Source organism: Planococcus citri, chromosome 5 (genome assembly GCF_950023065.1).
Source record: "Planococcus citri chromosome 5, ihPlaCitr1.1, whole genome shotgun sequence".
Classification (NCBI taxonomy): Eukaryota; Metazoa; Arthropoda; class Insecta; order Hemiptera; family Pseudococcidae; genus Planococcus; species Planococcus citri.
In genome coordinates this window covers 62,878,710-62,894,545 of record NC_088681.1, presented here as the reverse complement: position 1 = coordinate 62,894,545, position 15,836 = coordinate 62,878,710, and the positions used below count along the sequence as shown (strand labels likewise).

At 36.4% G+C, this 15,836-nt stretch overlaps 1 protein-coding gene and 1 long non-coding RNA gene across 7 annotated transcripts in view; both read left to right on the top strand.

Annotated features, from left to right (window-relative positions):
* Positions 1-15,836, top strand: part of LOC135848732 (obscurin-like) — a 142,847-nt gene that overhangs the window by 55,659 nt on the left and 71,352 nt on the right. For 5 of the 6 annotated variants that reach the window (XM_065368703.1, XM_065368704.1, XM_065368702.1 and 2 more), the window contains exon 3: positions 732-878. The exons of the other annotated variant lie outside the window; for it this stretch is intronic. In XM_065368703.1, the coding sequence (XP_065224775.1) occupies positions 732-878 (147 nt within the window). The remainder of the gene's footprint in view (positions 1-731; positions 879-15,836) is intronic. 6 annotated transcript variants of the gene reach the window in all.
* LOC135848738 (uncharacterized) lies at positions 10,461-12,964 on the top strand. The gene is made up of 2 exons (XR_010559423.1): positions 10,461-12,087; positions 12,487-12,964. It is a non-coding gene; the product is annotated as an uncharacterized LOC135848738 (long non-coding RNA).

Below are 15,836 nucleotides of genomic sequence, written 5' to 3'. Positions count from 1 at the left end.
ATACGAATACAATAGCTGGTCCAGAAAATATTATATAAGGCTATACGTAGCTCCTGTATAAGTACATACTTAGGTAAATTGAGCGAATAAAAATTTAATTTCTTCTGGTCGCTTACCCGACTCTATCTCTATAGTCTGAGAAAGTGAGACAAGTTAAATAATACGATTCGTGTGCTGGTTTTTTGAACTTGCCCATGTCCACAGCGGTGAGATGAGGGGAAACACGTGGCGTGGCGCAGACGCCATCGTTGTTGAACATTTGAGGATTAAATTTTTCTCAACTGAAAAGCGCAGCTCGCAGCACACCGTATGCGAGTTAGCAGCCCGTGAAACACTTAGAGAGAAAATGGCGTATTTGCCAACAACGATTAATTGCCATCAGAATTACCAGTGCAGCGGTTGTACGCACAGCGAGCTAATTAAACTAAAATTTTTAAACTGGCCTGACCTGGAGTGAGGGGAGCGAGGCATTTTGGTCATTTATCAAAAGCTATACCGACCAGAGATGTGATTTTGGGCGCAATCTGTGTACCTACGTGTGACCGGATTTCCGGGTACCGCGTGTGTATTTTTGTATATACACAACATGTCGGTCGTATACTTGTATTAGTATAGTATTAACGTCATAAAGACTCACGCAACATTTACCTTTTTGCTTTTTCTCTTGTACATACGTACGTACGTCAGAGCCAAGGTGCGCTTATTTAATGACACCTCACTTGTTTGTATAGGATGGAAATGGAAGTTAGTAGAAAGGTCGAGAAAACAATGCTGTTGGATTGCTCGACGGCCCGATACAAGATGTCGATTAGGCCTCCTAGAAAACACGCCGATTCTAGACTGAGAGACGGAGCTGCCGTCATCAATGGTACACAAGGGTTAGTTGCTGAACCCCTTAGCAATCGTAGTCAAGCTTTGCTTCGGCCATCAGCTTTTGTCGGCTCGTCTTCTTCTACGAGTACGTCGCGTAGTAATTAGTCGTTCGGTTCGCTTCGCTTTTTGCTTTATCTTTGCTGTGTGCTTTGTATATCGTATTAGTACATATAATTTGGCTCTTTAATGTCGAATAAATTGGCTTACAAGTGAATTTGTTATTTTAATGGGTAACGAGCTTACGTTAGTGTTTATGGATAAGGGTTGCCAAATCGACAACGAGCATCCTTCGTGGAAGCAGGGTTACTTGGAGGAAGTTTCCATCGATGCACGTGATCTAATGGGTTTGAGTGGTAGTGAGTTTTAACTTATAATGATGGGGGTTTTTGTTCGACGATGAAGAAAGAATGATTTTGAAGTGGATGGTTTCCTGACGAAAAAGTCACGTAGTTTTTGCTCATTGACGAACGAATATTTCACTGTGCTAAAGCTAATCACGTACGTGTTCGAAAAAGTCACCGAATGATTCATTTTTTGTTGTATTGGTGATATCATCATGTTATTAAGTTTTATCAATGACTCGATTACCATTTTGTTAAGTAGTAAAAATTGAAAAAATTCAATGATTAATTTTTGAAGATGAATTAAGGTGGTTTTTATTTTGAAGTTTAGATTTTTTGAAAGTCTGCCTAAAGTTGTTGGATTTTATGAGAAAATAATTCCCTATTTTTTTAATTTAATCGCCCAAGTCTGAGCCGCCCCAATTTGAAAAAAATCTACAAAAAAATTATTAAAAAAATGAGATGAATAGAAGTCGGTAAACCTTTTATAACGTCATTTTCAAGAAAAAACCTTCCTCACTCCCCCAAACATTGTTGATCCTCTTTGTACACAAAACCATCTAAAATAAGAGTAAAAAAATTAACCAAAATTAATTTTTTTCATTTTTTGAATATTTTTTACTCCAAGGTCATTCCACGTTAATTGGACCAAGAAGTGGTAGGGGGTTTGGCGATTTTTTTGAAATTTTTCCTGTGGAAAGACCTTCCGAAGGGATGACCAATGGCGCAAATCGCAGCCCTCTAGCTCATTTTTAAAGGCAGCCAGGGGGTGTCAAAGTTTTTAGTGAACCTAAAATATCATCCATTTCAGGAGTGGATTACTCGATAACCGCGATACCTACCAAAATGGAACATTTTCCCATAGTTAGGGGTTTTGAAAGGCTTTTTGGTGATATCATAAAAATCACTGTTGCCACTTTTTTTCGTACAAAAAATTAGCTCAAAAGGTTTCGTAACGTAGTTTTCATATCGTTCCGACTCTCAAAAATTCTGAAAAAAATACATTATGGACAACTTTTTATGCTGAAGAACATATTAAAAAATTGGGATGGTAACATGTTGCAAAGTTGATTTAAAAAAATTTCAAGTTTGCGAAAAAAATGCGATTTTTTTAATTTAAAACATGAAAAAAAGTTTTGATAGGTGAAGTTGACCCATTTGACCCCTATTATTACGTATCTGTTGAAAAAGTTGGAAAAACCCTTTCACTCGATGAAATTAACTCCTCACAAAAAAATCAAAATTTGAAAAAATCCAAAAAATGAACGAATTTTTATTTTTTTGTTGTGAGTGTAATTTTCATCAACTTTTTCATGAAATACGTCAGAAAGAGGTCAAAATAAGACAACTGAATGAATTTAAACTTTTCTTGATGTTTGAAATTATTGAAAATTGAATTTTTTCGAATTTTTTCATTTTTTTCAATCAAATTTTGAAATTTTCCATTTCTATTTTCTTCTTTATTCAGAATTTAAATTTTGACGTGACTTTTCTATTCTCTCCTCTCCGGCTCTCCCCCGAATTCAAATATTTGAAAACAATTTCTTCCCAAGAGAACTACATACAAATTCCCATTTCTATAATCAAACTTCAAAATTTTTCAATTTTTCATGCTATTTTCTTCTCCATACCAAAATTTTCATTCTTTACATTTCTTTTCAATAGTTTTTTTTGGACAGTAGAAGATTTTGATCTGAAAAAATGTTTTCAATGAATTTGAACCTATTAGTCTCCCCTCTCATTCTCCCTTCTCTTCCCCTTCAAATTAAAACATTTTAGAGTTCAGAGAAATTTTCTGCTACAAATGACCCATGTTTCTTCATCGATGATTCTTCAATCAAACTACATATTTAGTATTTACTTTCTTGTTTCAAAATTTTATTTTTTATCGTTTTTTTCTAGTTTTTGTTGAGTATTGAAAAATGTTGACTGGAATACATTTTGATCCGCTTCCCCCTACAAAAAACTTCAGCATTCGAAAAAAAAATTAAAATTCTTAGCTCAAACCACCAACCCTCACCCCCCCCCTTCTTTGAGGATTCAGTTCTGATTTTGAAGGCAAATGATTATCAGACATTCTCTGAAAATCAAATTTTTGCACTAATAAGTAGGTATTGTATTTTTTGGAATATTGAGCATCAATTTCCTTCTATGTGGCTTGCTCTGAAAGTTTTATTTTTCTATGGTATTTTTAATTTTTTTGGTATTTTGACCCGTTCAAGGAAATTGACTGGTGAGTGAGGGAGTGAGAAAGGTAAAATTGAAAACTGAATAAATATTATTTTGGAGTCAATACAATATGCTAGATAACATTTTTTGAGTATTTTTGAAAAATTAAGCTTTTATGTAAGATGAGGTGGAGGGAGGGAGGGAGAGTGAAAACGTTTTAAGCCATCGAAAAAATAATGTGGTATCGAAACTTTCAGAGCAAGTCACATAGAAGGGAATTGATGCTTGAAATTTTTAAAAATGCAATATTCGCGCCTAAATTCGGTTTTAAAAGATGCCTGATGATCATTTGCCCTTAAAATCAGAACTGAATCCTCAAAGGGAGGGATGTTTGGGTTCCTAATTTTGAAGAGTCCAATGATTTAGATGGAACAATCATTCGTCAAAGTATCCTTCAGTTTCTTCATCGGTCTGCCTGAGCTCCTTCTGTCTGTTAGAGTGTAGTTTGTGGCTCTTCACGATGGCCTCTTTTTTGGCATTCTTTATTCGTATATCGAAAGAGCTGAACATCTCAGAAACCGGTTCATTAATTCAAAACTGTTCCTCAATAAATCTGAACTCTTCAATACAAAACTTCTGGCCCTAAGACCCCCGAAGATACCTACTCGTTTTTCGTTTTCAAAACAGCGACAAAAAAATCACACTTCGGAAACCGGTTCAGTGTTTCTCAAAAAAAAATTGTCAGTTTCAATCAGTAAAAAAAACTGTAATTTCTCACATACCGTGAAAATCGATTCAATGGTTCCCAATGTGCATTTTGGGAACCGGTTGAGTATCTCTCAAAAAAAATACAAAGATATCAAAAACTCACGGAACTCTCATTTTAAAACATCAAAAATCACGATATTTATCACACATTTGGGAAAACCCCTGTCAAGTGGTTCCCAACTCGATGCAAATTTTAGGAACCTCTTCAATACCGTACAAAATGGTGCAATACACCAAATAATCTCAAAACTGACGCCTTAGAACACCAAAAAACCATGTGATCTCTCACACATTTGGAAAAAGGATTCAGTGGTTCCCAATATACAATTTGAGAACTGGTTCAAGGCTTCTCATAAATTTCAATTGATGAAAAAAACTTCAGAACTCAGATTTTCAAAGTCAAAAAAAATCAAACAATTTTTTACAAACTTCAAAAAAAATTGATCAGTGGTTCCTAATTCATTTTCTGAGAACCAGTTTAATGCCTCCCATGATCGTCAATTAATAAAAAGGAGTTCTGAATTAACGTTTTTAATCACCAAAAAATCTGTCATTTCCTCACACTTTGAAAAACGGTTCAGTGGTTCTCAAATATACGTTTAGAATCCCGCTTCAGTGACTCTCAAAAATATGCTAAAGCTACAGAGCATCGAAAACCCACAGAACTCTGGTTTTTGAACATAAAAAAATCATAATGTTCATCGTACACTCGAAAAAAACCGGTTTAGTCGCTCCCAACTCAATGCACATTTTGGAAACCGGTTCCATGCCCTCAAAAAAGATCTCAAAATATCAAAAAATTGCGTAATTGACGTCTTAGAATAACAATATGTAATTTCTCGGACTCGTGAAAAAACAGTTCAGTGCTTCCCAATGTATATTTGAAGAACCGGTTGGGTGGTTCTCATAAATTCCAGTTGATGAAAAAACTTCTCAACTTTGGCTTCAAATACAAAAATCCTACAATTTCTCACACACTTGAAAAAACGATTTTGACGGTTTCCAAGGTACATTTTGGGAACCGGTTCTATGCTTCTCAAAAAATGCCAATTAATCAAAAAACTTCGGTACTCGTGCTTTAGAACATTGAAAAATCATATCATTTCTCACACATTTTGAAAGAACTGAGTACAGTGGTTCCCAAATAAGGGTCAGTTGAGCCGAAATTTTACATGAGAGGGGAAGGCAGGGAGTAAAACTTATTTGGACTTGACCTTCAAGGGTGTTGACGCTGAGATTTCATTTTGAAAATTAGTTTATTACAAAAAATGAAAAATGAAAATAAAAACCATCATTTTTGAATAAATTAATTTCGTATAGGTCAAAGTTTAAATGTTTTCAGATAATGACCTTTTATAAAACTTGGCTGGTTGCTAGAAATCGTAATTGTTCGAAAACATGAGACCCACCCCCAGCCCTTCGAGACTCACAATAGAAATTATGGTGGCTATTCGTCTGCTAGGCTGTCGAAATATGTAAGAAGTAGGTAACTTGAAAAAAATGGTTGAAATTGGAGGGAAACTTTAATTTTTGCTCGAGATGTGGAATCGATGATTTTTCAGTTTTCAGATTTTTAGCCCCCCCCCCGTTTCCAAAATATTCTTTCTTGTCAAGATTTGGGAATATTTTCAAAAATTCCTCCTCCCTGAAAATTTGTCATCCCCCCCACGCATTTTTGAAAACGTTCTTTAAATAAGAATAACATTCTTCCTCAAATTGTAACTGGTTCGTTAAACTGAACTTTTTCACAGTTTTTTTTTTGGCACTGAATCCAATATATTTTTGTTTTAAACAATAAATTAGTGGAAAATCGATTTTAAACGAATTTTTAGTAAAAAGTGTTGGATTATAAGCTGAATCATTCGCTGAAATTTTTCAGTCAACTCCACTTTGTCAAATTCAGGAATTGCATAATTCTTTGTTACTTGCAGTACTCACATATGGACTAAAAAACAATTGTGAATGAAATCAACGCACCTTGGACTGAAATTAGGGGGAAACTAGTTAAAAAAATCGAATATTTTGTTGGGTTCGATTTCGTAAAATTATGAAATTTTCAAATTTCGTTTCAGTACCTACTTTTTTTTTTGGATTTTGAATTTAAATCTAAAACGTTATCAAGTTGAAAATTAATATTTTTTTGTACTCAGACTTTGGTAACATTGAGGAAAATCCCCTCTCAGTTAAAAAATCTTAATTTGTCACTTTATACTTTTGAAATAGGAGCCCGTATGATTATCTCCCCTCCCCCTCCTCCAAAAATACATGAGGCCATTTTCAATACCTTTACAGTAATTTTTTCAAGTTTTATAAATGTAAGCTTTCAACTTCTATAGTCGAGCTTTCACCATAAAAAGTTCACATTTCAAATTTTCAAGTTTGAAATAATAATTTATAAATCGTATGTTGATTGTCTTCAAAACCCTGCAAACATATTTACTCTGAGTGCATCCGATCTGGAGATATGAGCCTTACGTAAAAATTTGAATCCGAGGTTAAAAATCGAGAAATGAATTATTTGGGCCATTTTGATGCACGAAACAAACGTTCGAACCTAATTAAAGCGAAACTCCGAAGGATTCAGCCTTAATTTTACATACTTCTCGGCTAGTTTTTCTGTCGTTAAAAGACGCCTCGTTAGCAAAAATATCAATAGGGAAGTAGAGACATTGCCGTTATTATAATCAAAGTTAATGCACCATTTTGTCATTATCATAAAATATAATGATCTTACAACGAAATTTTGGCCAACATTTAAGGCTGTATCTCAGCAAATGTGCTCACAGAAGAAGAAGCTGGATCAAATACGAAGGTTGTTATTGTTACCATCACTCTACAAATTTGATCAACTATTGGCTGATTTTCTCGTAGAACATATCGAAGGAAAACATTTCACCAAGGTTCAATGACTGCTGAAATGTTGAAAATAAAATTAATACGTGTGTTCTTTTCTTCTACATTTTCTACACCAGTTGGAATTGTTTTACATTACCTACACACAAAAGGAGTGCAGCGACACTCACGTTAAACATGACGTAAAACTCAAAAATTACGTCCTACCGAGATGCCAATGATCGTCACGGTCCATATTGTTAACTTGTTTTGTTTTATACGTATAATGTAATATGTATAAGTCTGCCATGCTCGAAATCCATCTCAACGAATATGCAATATTTTCGAACGAAATTTAGGGTTACTGATGATTTATGGAAATTTTAGCTCGACTTGGAGCTGCATGTGAACTTGAGATTTGTTGACCATGTTCAATGTTAAAATACCAATTCCAATTCGCCTTTCAAAAGGTCACGGATGCGAGATGTCGTATACGTACGTAGTAAGTTTCGCTATATTTATAGTTTCCAAAGCAGTGTTTCCGGATTCGATGCGATGGTAGTATTGGGCAACGAGCCTATACGTACATGACTTGAAATACGAATCCCATACGTAAGCATTTGAACCGAGTTGTCATTCGATGCGTAAATTTGAAGCATATCTGCGTATTTATACTCGTATGGGATACATACGTCTCTCGTCAAAATACATCTCGAAACACGTAAGTTTCACAGGAAGTTTGTTTCGTCTTGTCAATTTGTTGACAAGTGCATCGCAGTAATGATCTTTACCTCGAACGATACAGAAATAATATTGGAATGAGTATTTTTCAAACTGCCTCATCATTGCATTAGACATTTTCCCGCCTGTATTTTTCTGAAATTGAAAATATAAGATTGTAAAAAAAAATCTACGAACCGACGCGTGGTGTTAATTTATTTTAAAAGATGTCGCGAGTTTATCATTGATACTCGAAATTATATTTTGTACAGCCGACATAATGAGATCGCTGACATAAAGGTTTCAAACAAGTTGACAAACGGCCATTAGACAACTTGGCTAACAGAATATTTTTCCATCGTAATTTTTTCCGCCTAAATCGTTTTTCTGTCTGACTTTTTCTTTCTCGTACTTCCCAATAACTGAAATTTCGCCTTCTTCAGAGTTGAAAATTTTTACTCGATGAATCATATTGTGGGAAAATACACCCGCGAGTCGGTAATTTTGGCTGAAAAATTATGAATGAGGTGAATTTAAAATTAGCCCGATGACAAATTTTTCTCGAAGCTAAACAAAAAACATTGCCAATTGTACCCCCCTCTCGAGTCTGAAGTAAGAAGTAACCAATGAACTTTCTAGTGAATTTTTTTAAGGTAAGGTTTGATGATGAATTAGAGCCATTTCGCTAATGCTGGCTCGAAAGTGTTCGCTGTTGCTGATAATTTTTCATCAGCGAGCGTAGGCTCAACTACTCGTGGGCTAGCGAAAAATTTCTATTTATTGCACTCGCACTTCGCAGAGTCGGTCTCATCGCAAATCGACGAGTATTTTAAACATTGTTGCGTTGGGGTGTTTGAATTTTTTGCAGGTTTGGTTTTAAGCTATAATATGTGTAATTTTTTTTTTTTTGGGGGGGGGGGTCTTTTTTTATGTATGTTTTGTACTTGTAATGCTTATGGGTGCGATGATGAGCGTTTTAATACACTCGGGCAAACGAGTATTTAAAATTATTGCTTGTTTTTGAAACATTAACAAGTACCAGTGTTTTTTCTATTACGATCATTTTTTTTTTGTTTTTTTCATTCGGCTGCAAACTTGACACGAAATTTTCGTTATTTATAATGACAAGGAGTTTTAGAAACGAGACAGGATCACCAACATAGAGATGTGTCGAGATGTTGAGAATGAATGCGTTTGAGAGTTGTAGAAGACGTTTGTGGTTTTATGATTGGTGAGGTACCTACTATTTGAAGTACTTACTAAATTTTTAAAATTACAAATACGACGTTTATTTTCATCATTTTGTGGGTTGGTATCGTAGCTTTTGGGCGATTAAATGGCGCATGTTGCGCGATCCCCTTCAATTTCGAGTAAAACTGAACTGCTGTAGAATAATTTGAAAGTGACCCTGCGGTCTATCGAAATGATTTGAAATTTCACGAGATCAACAAAAATGCGTTTTGAACATTTTTGAATCATTTTGAGCTAAAAATTTGAGTTATGACTTTTGAGATTTTTGAAAAAGTTTTGTGAGACTGGTCAAAATGGAACAAAAGTTTGTGAGAGATTCAAACATTCGGACGAAAATATTTTTTGAGCATTTAAAAATAATTTTGAGCTTAACATTGAATTTTGAGCTCAAAATTGTGTCATGACTCATGATTCTTGAAATTTTTGAAAAGTGTCATGCAACCGATCAAATTGGTCAAAATTTTGGGAGAATTTCAAATTTTCCTGCTAAAATGTTTTTTGATCATTTTGGAAGTACATATTTTGAACCCAAAATAGGGTCATAATTTTGATGAAATTACTCGAGAAATTCAAATATTTCTACAAAAATACTGTTTGAGCATTTTTGTAGAATTTTGAGCCCGAAATTGGATCCCTATTTCTGAGGTTTTTGAAAAAGTGCCATGTCACCAATCAAAATGGGTTAAAATTTTTCGAGATATTCAAATATGCGGACAAAAATAGTTTTAGAGCATTTTAATAAGCCTTTTGAGCCCGAAATTGGGCCATGATTCTCAATATTTTCGAAAAAGTGTCATGTGACCGATCAAAATGCATTGAAAATTATACAAGAGATTCGTGTATTTTGACGATAAAAATGTTTTCAGAGCATTTTTGAATAATTTCAAGCCCAGAATTGAGGTCATAATTTTTGTGATTTTTGAAATATAATGTCATGCAACCCATTGAAATTTGAAATGGGTGCAAATCTTGCTGAAAATTCATACACCTCAAGAAATTGGAATTTTGTTATTTTTTATAGAATTTTGAGCCTAAAGTTGGATGATAATTTTCAAGATTTTCGAAAAAGTGTCCAATGAAACTCATCAAAATGATTTGAAATTTTGGCAGAAAATGAGAAATTTCTATTAAAACCTTTATTGAGCACATTTGGATAATTTTAACCCCAAAATTGTGTCAAATTTCCAGGTAATTATGAAAAAGTATCATACGACATAGCAAAATTGGTCGAAATTTTGCATGAAAACAAACCAATTCCGCCAGAGCTTTTATTTTAGAACGTATTTGAAAAGTTTTAAGCACCAAATTGAGTCATGGTTTTCAGGATTTTTGAAAAAGCGTCTTGCAACTTATCAAAATTAGTCATTATTTCAGAGGAAGTAGAAAATTTTCGAAATACAGCTGCTATCGTTGATATTGTACCATTGCAATGGATAATAGTGAATTTTGCATTTAATGAAATTTTTTTTTACCAGTTTTTTCCTGATTTGAGAGTTTTTTTTAAAACTCCAAACTTGAACGATAAATCGATCAAAATCGATAAATCTGACTCACAACAATATTAAACTTGCCTAACATTCGACTAAACGAAAACAAACTTCAACAAAAAATAAATAAATATTTATTGTTAACGGTCATTGACCTAACGATCAATAAACCAGACAAATGAGACTGAGCAAAAAGCTCGATGACTTTACTTTACGACGACAAGAATAATATTAACGCGAACTAACTTAGTAACTAACGAAAACAACGAAAAAACAACGATAATTTAACAGCCAACAGTTTACGCGATTTTACGAAAAGAACAAAAAAACCATTTTATACGTAACCAACAATATATATATCGCGAAACTGAAATTCTTTTTTAATAAAAAATAAAAACTTAAAAGTTACCGAACATAGTTCGTTACGGTTACGATTCCAATTTTGCCAACACCCCACCATAAAAATATTTTCCCTAACACGCGTACCACTTAAATAAACGTGAAACTTGTTGCTTCTTATCAATACCGGTGTTAGTAAACACTTTGAAACAAAATATTTTTACAGCAAAATTTCAGTTAAATTATACTTAAATTACATAAAAAACAACTCGAAAACTTAATTTAAGCATTAAACAATGACTCACAGAGTCTATCGAATATGGTACGTGTCGTGGCTTTGGTTAAAATATCGGCAAGTTGATCCGCCGAAGATATCTTTTGCAAGTAAATGATCTGTTTTGTGACTAAATCGCGTATATGATGATAACAGACATCTATATGTCTGGTACGTTTGGATTCGACCATGTTCGCTACAGCAATCGCTGCGTTCGAATCACAGTACACCGGTACGGTATCTATACGAACTTCCAATTCAAGAAATAAATTTCGCCAAGCCAAAACTTCCTTACCAGATGAACTTAAAGCAACGTACTCCGCTTCACACGACGAAAGACTAACACAATTTTGTTTCTTGACTACCCAGTCAATTACGTTACCATAATGTAACACAAAAATTCCAGACGTTGACTTCCTGTCTAAACAATCACCAGCGAAGTCCGAATCTACGTATACTCTTACAGAGTATTTATCAACGACTTCAGGTATTACGTAGGTAAGTTTCACGTTCAACGTACTACGTAAATACCTGAGAATACGCTTACTATATTCGAATAGCTCCTTGTTTGCCAAGTGCTGGTATCTGCTTAGAAAGTTTACAGCAAAAGCGATATCAGGACGTGTTCCCCTTGCTATGTAACTTAAACTTCCTAAGAGACCACGCACTTTGGTTTCATAACTTTTATCGAGCTTGAGATTGGTAATCTTCAAGCCCGGTTCGATTGGAGTTGAGATACTATTCGAATTAGATAAACCGTAATCATTAACTAACTGCTCGATATATGAATTTTGATGTATTTCTAATTTTTCTTTACTACGATTAATTTCCATTCCAATGAACTTCTTGCATTGTTCCAGGTCTCTGATTCCAAAACGCTCATTCAATCGCTTGACCAACCACTCAATTAGACGATCATCGCAACCTGTAATTAGAAAATCGTCTACGTAAACGACAAACACGCAACGTAGAGGATTTTCGGCATCGAAGTAGACACACGGATCAACTTTGCTCCTTACGAAACCGAGCGAAAGTAAATACTCATTCAATTTTGCGTTCCACGACTTGGGACTCGTTTTTAACCCATATAACGAACGTTTGAGAATATATACGACACCTTTTTCTTTGTTAGTCCCTTTCGGTGGGTTGAACATAATACCTCGGTTTATATCTCCATTGAGAAATGCAGTACTCACATCTAGCTGTCTCAACTGCCACTTGTTGACCATAGCTAGATTGAGCATCGAGCGTATTATCGGTTGATTAGGTGTTGGAGCGTATATTTCATCCAACTCATAAAAATGGTTGTCTTTGAAACCACGCAACACCAATCTAGCCTTAAATTTCACCCCACCATTCGAGTTGATTTTTTTCTTTAGAACCCACTTACTATCTACTTTCGAATAATTCTCTTTATTTACGCTTTTTTCAGATGCTGAATACCAAACGTCTTTGATCTCCATCGCCTTTAACTCTTCATCTATCGCTACACGCCAAAATTTCGACTCAGGACCGTTTAACGCTTCTTCATACGTAAGGTCATCGACCCCAGCGAGTGCAAAGCAAGCAAAATCGTCGCTACGTTCATCCGAAGATGATGTATCGATTAAACTACGATCTACTAAATTATCACCGCTACGTTCAGCTTCAGTCAGCTCATCTGGGTTTATCCAATTGGAGCAACCAGGAGCTGAATCAACGTTACTTACTGGTGTAACCGTAGGTACGATATTCACATCGCTTACACTCACTGATACCGATGTTTTTAACAAATGATCGTTAATAACATCGTGTATCTTACGCGTTTCGTCTACTTCTACGCAACTCGAATTCGTAAATTTATTTCGTAAAACATCGTACAATACATAACCTGTCTCTGTAAAACCGAGTAAAACCATATCGATCGACTTCTCATCAGTTTTCTTTCTCTTTTCAGGCGGTACTAGAACTCGTGCAACGCTTCCAAACAATCTCACTCTCGATAAATCCGGCTTTCGGCGATTCCACAGCTCGTACGGTGACAGATCGTTCAAGGCAGAATGCGGTAAACGATTGTACACGTAGTTCGCCGTGTATGCAGCGTAAAGCCAGAATTTATTCGTTAAACCGCCTTCGTATAACAGAGCTCGCATTTTTTCTTGGATGGTTCGGAAAAAACGCTCGACGGTGCCATTATGCTGCTTCTCATACGGCTCACTGTTCTGCATAGATATGCCTTTTTCGTCGACAAACTCTTTAAAGGTACCTCCGATAAATTCACTAGCGTTATCGCACCTGATACGCTTCACTTTCGTACTCCATAACGTTTCACTAATATTTACAAATTTTTTTAGGTAGGTACCTACTTCGGCTTTACTTCTCATTCCGAACGTTACTCCCCATCTCGTACAGTCATCTACGAAGCCAATCAAATATCGCTCGCCTTCTAGTCCTTCTGTAATAGGACCCATTACGTCAATATGAACGAGATCGAGAGGATTTGGATACCTATACCTACTTGAATCGTAGGTATGTTTCTATTGTTTTGCTTTACAGCAAATTTGACACTGATTGAAAGGTGGGCAATCACATCCACGTAACTCAGGGATCTTATCTAGTACCGTCTTGCTCGTATGAGCCAACCTACGGTGCCAGATGTCACCTTCACCTTTTAACCTATTTACTTTCTTTTTATTTTTCAGATTTACATCACTGTCACTGCACGTACTGGTATTTCCTATACCTACACTTGAAACGTTCGAGTTTACACTACTAGAAGTATTACCTATCGTCGTCGAACCATTACCTACATTTTTTGAGTCGCTAACATCACTAGAAACCAACGCAGATGAATAATTGGAACATGAGTACAACATAGGAGGTATATTTATCATAAATTGAATCGTATACAATCCATTATCATTAAGTACTAATTTTGACACTAAATTTCCCGCAGGATCGACCAAACGAGGATCTTCATCGAAGAAGAAACGATAACCATTCGCTACGATTTTCGACACGGACAGAATACTAAAAGAAAGACTAGGTACGTAGTATACCTCGTTCAACCAATAGACGTTTCCGTCATCGGCTAGAACTCTCAATCGGCCTACTCCTTCTTTAATTAAAGAGACCTCACAATGAGCGGATTGTAAACTCTCGTTTATTTTCCTCTCATCGTGTAAGACTCCTCGATGTTTCAGAAAATGCGAAGTCGCACCACTGTCGACGACAAACGTGATAAAATCGACGCCGTCGTCGTCGTTTGTCTCGACATACGCATTTTCTTCACCGAGATTTAAAGCAGTCGAGTCACCTAAAAAATAGTTCGACCCGATATTTACGTTACGCGAATTTCCGAAATTAGAAATCGCAACACTGTCACCGAAACTACTACGACCGACACTATTTTTAACGAATTCATCTACGATATTACGACTACGACCTTCATCTAACGAGAAATTTTCTTTTTTTCCAGATGTCGACGGAAAAAGACCTAACGCGATAGACGGACGAGGACCTGACGAACCGGACGAACCTGCAGTACCAGACGTACCCGACGTACTACTCGACGAACCGTTACCACCATTATTACGCGACGAATCACCGTTCTGCGGACAATTACGACCTATATGCCCGGTTAGATTGCATCGATAGCAAACGATACTTCCCCGAGGGTTGGTATCGTTTCTATAGTTCCCTCCGGCGGATCGACAAGACTTGGCCATATGGCCCCGTTTATGACACTTATAGCAGGTACGATCTTTGGCTTGTACGAAGCCATTATTACTACTACGATCACCGTTACCGTTCGACGAATTACCGGACGAGTTCGAACTACGATTACGCGACTTATTACGATTACGATTACGATTATTTTTATTACCGGATTGATCGGATGCGGCCATCGCTGAACCGGTACTTGTCGAACTCTTCGAAGTCGAGGAGTTCTTCGAGGCATCTTCCAAACTCAAAAGCAACGATGAAATTAACTTTGGATTTGGGTCTCCAGCTGTGACGTGAACCAGTCCTCGAGCAGTCATACGCACTGATTCATACTTCGGCGAATTGCCTAACGCATTGATCAGATACGTATAGATCTCCGATGGAGTCAACTTTACGTCCAAACTCTCCATATCGTTGACTAGCGTATAAAATGCCTCCATGAACTCTTTCGGACCTTTGTACATATCGATGACAATCTTCGAAATACGAGTTCGACAGTCGATAATTGCTGCTTGGTTTTCCGCCTGGTACAAGGAGTTGAGCTCCGTCCAGAATACGTACGGATCCTCTGTCTCCTTGACCAGTCGGAAAACGTTCTCAGCTATGTGCCTAATTAAAATTTCTAAAGCTTTCGCTTTTTTACGCGGCGATAACGTATTTACTTCAAGAATCGCGGTCTGAAGTCCTTTGGCTGCCAAAATAACTTTGATTTTTCTTTTCCAGGACACGAAGCCCGTACCGCGAAAGACCATCGACTCCATTACACGATTATCACCGGCACCGAACATACTACCAGACGAACTACTCGAATCGGATTCTACAGCTGCTTCGTCGGACTCGTCGTCGTCGTCGCTACTATCACTAACGTCGCTCGGATCGTTGGATGGACCAGGAGGTGGAGGAGGTGGAGGACCGGATGACGGATTAGACGGAGGAGGAACGGGATCAACAGGGATCGACGGATCGTTGGAAATATCACCGGAACCCGCGGAACTCGTACCAGCTTCGGTATCACCTGCTGACTCAGATACGTTTACGTTTACTTTACTTTTACCTTTCGATTTCGGTATACTTTGT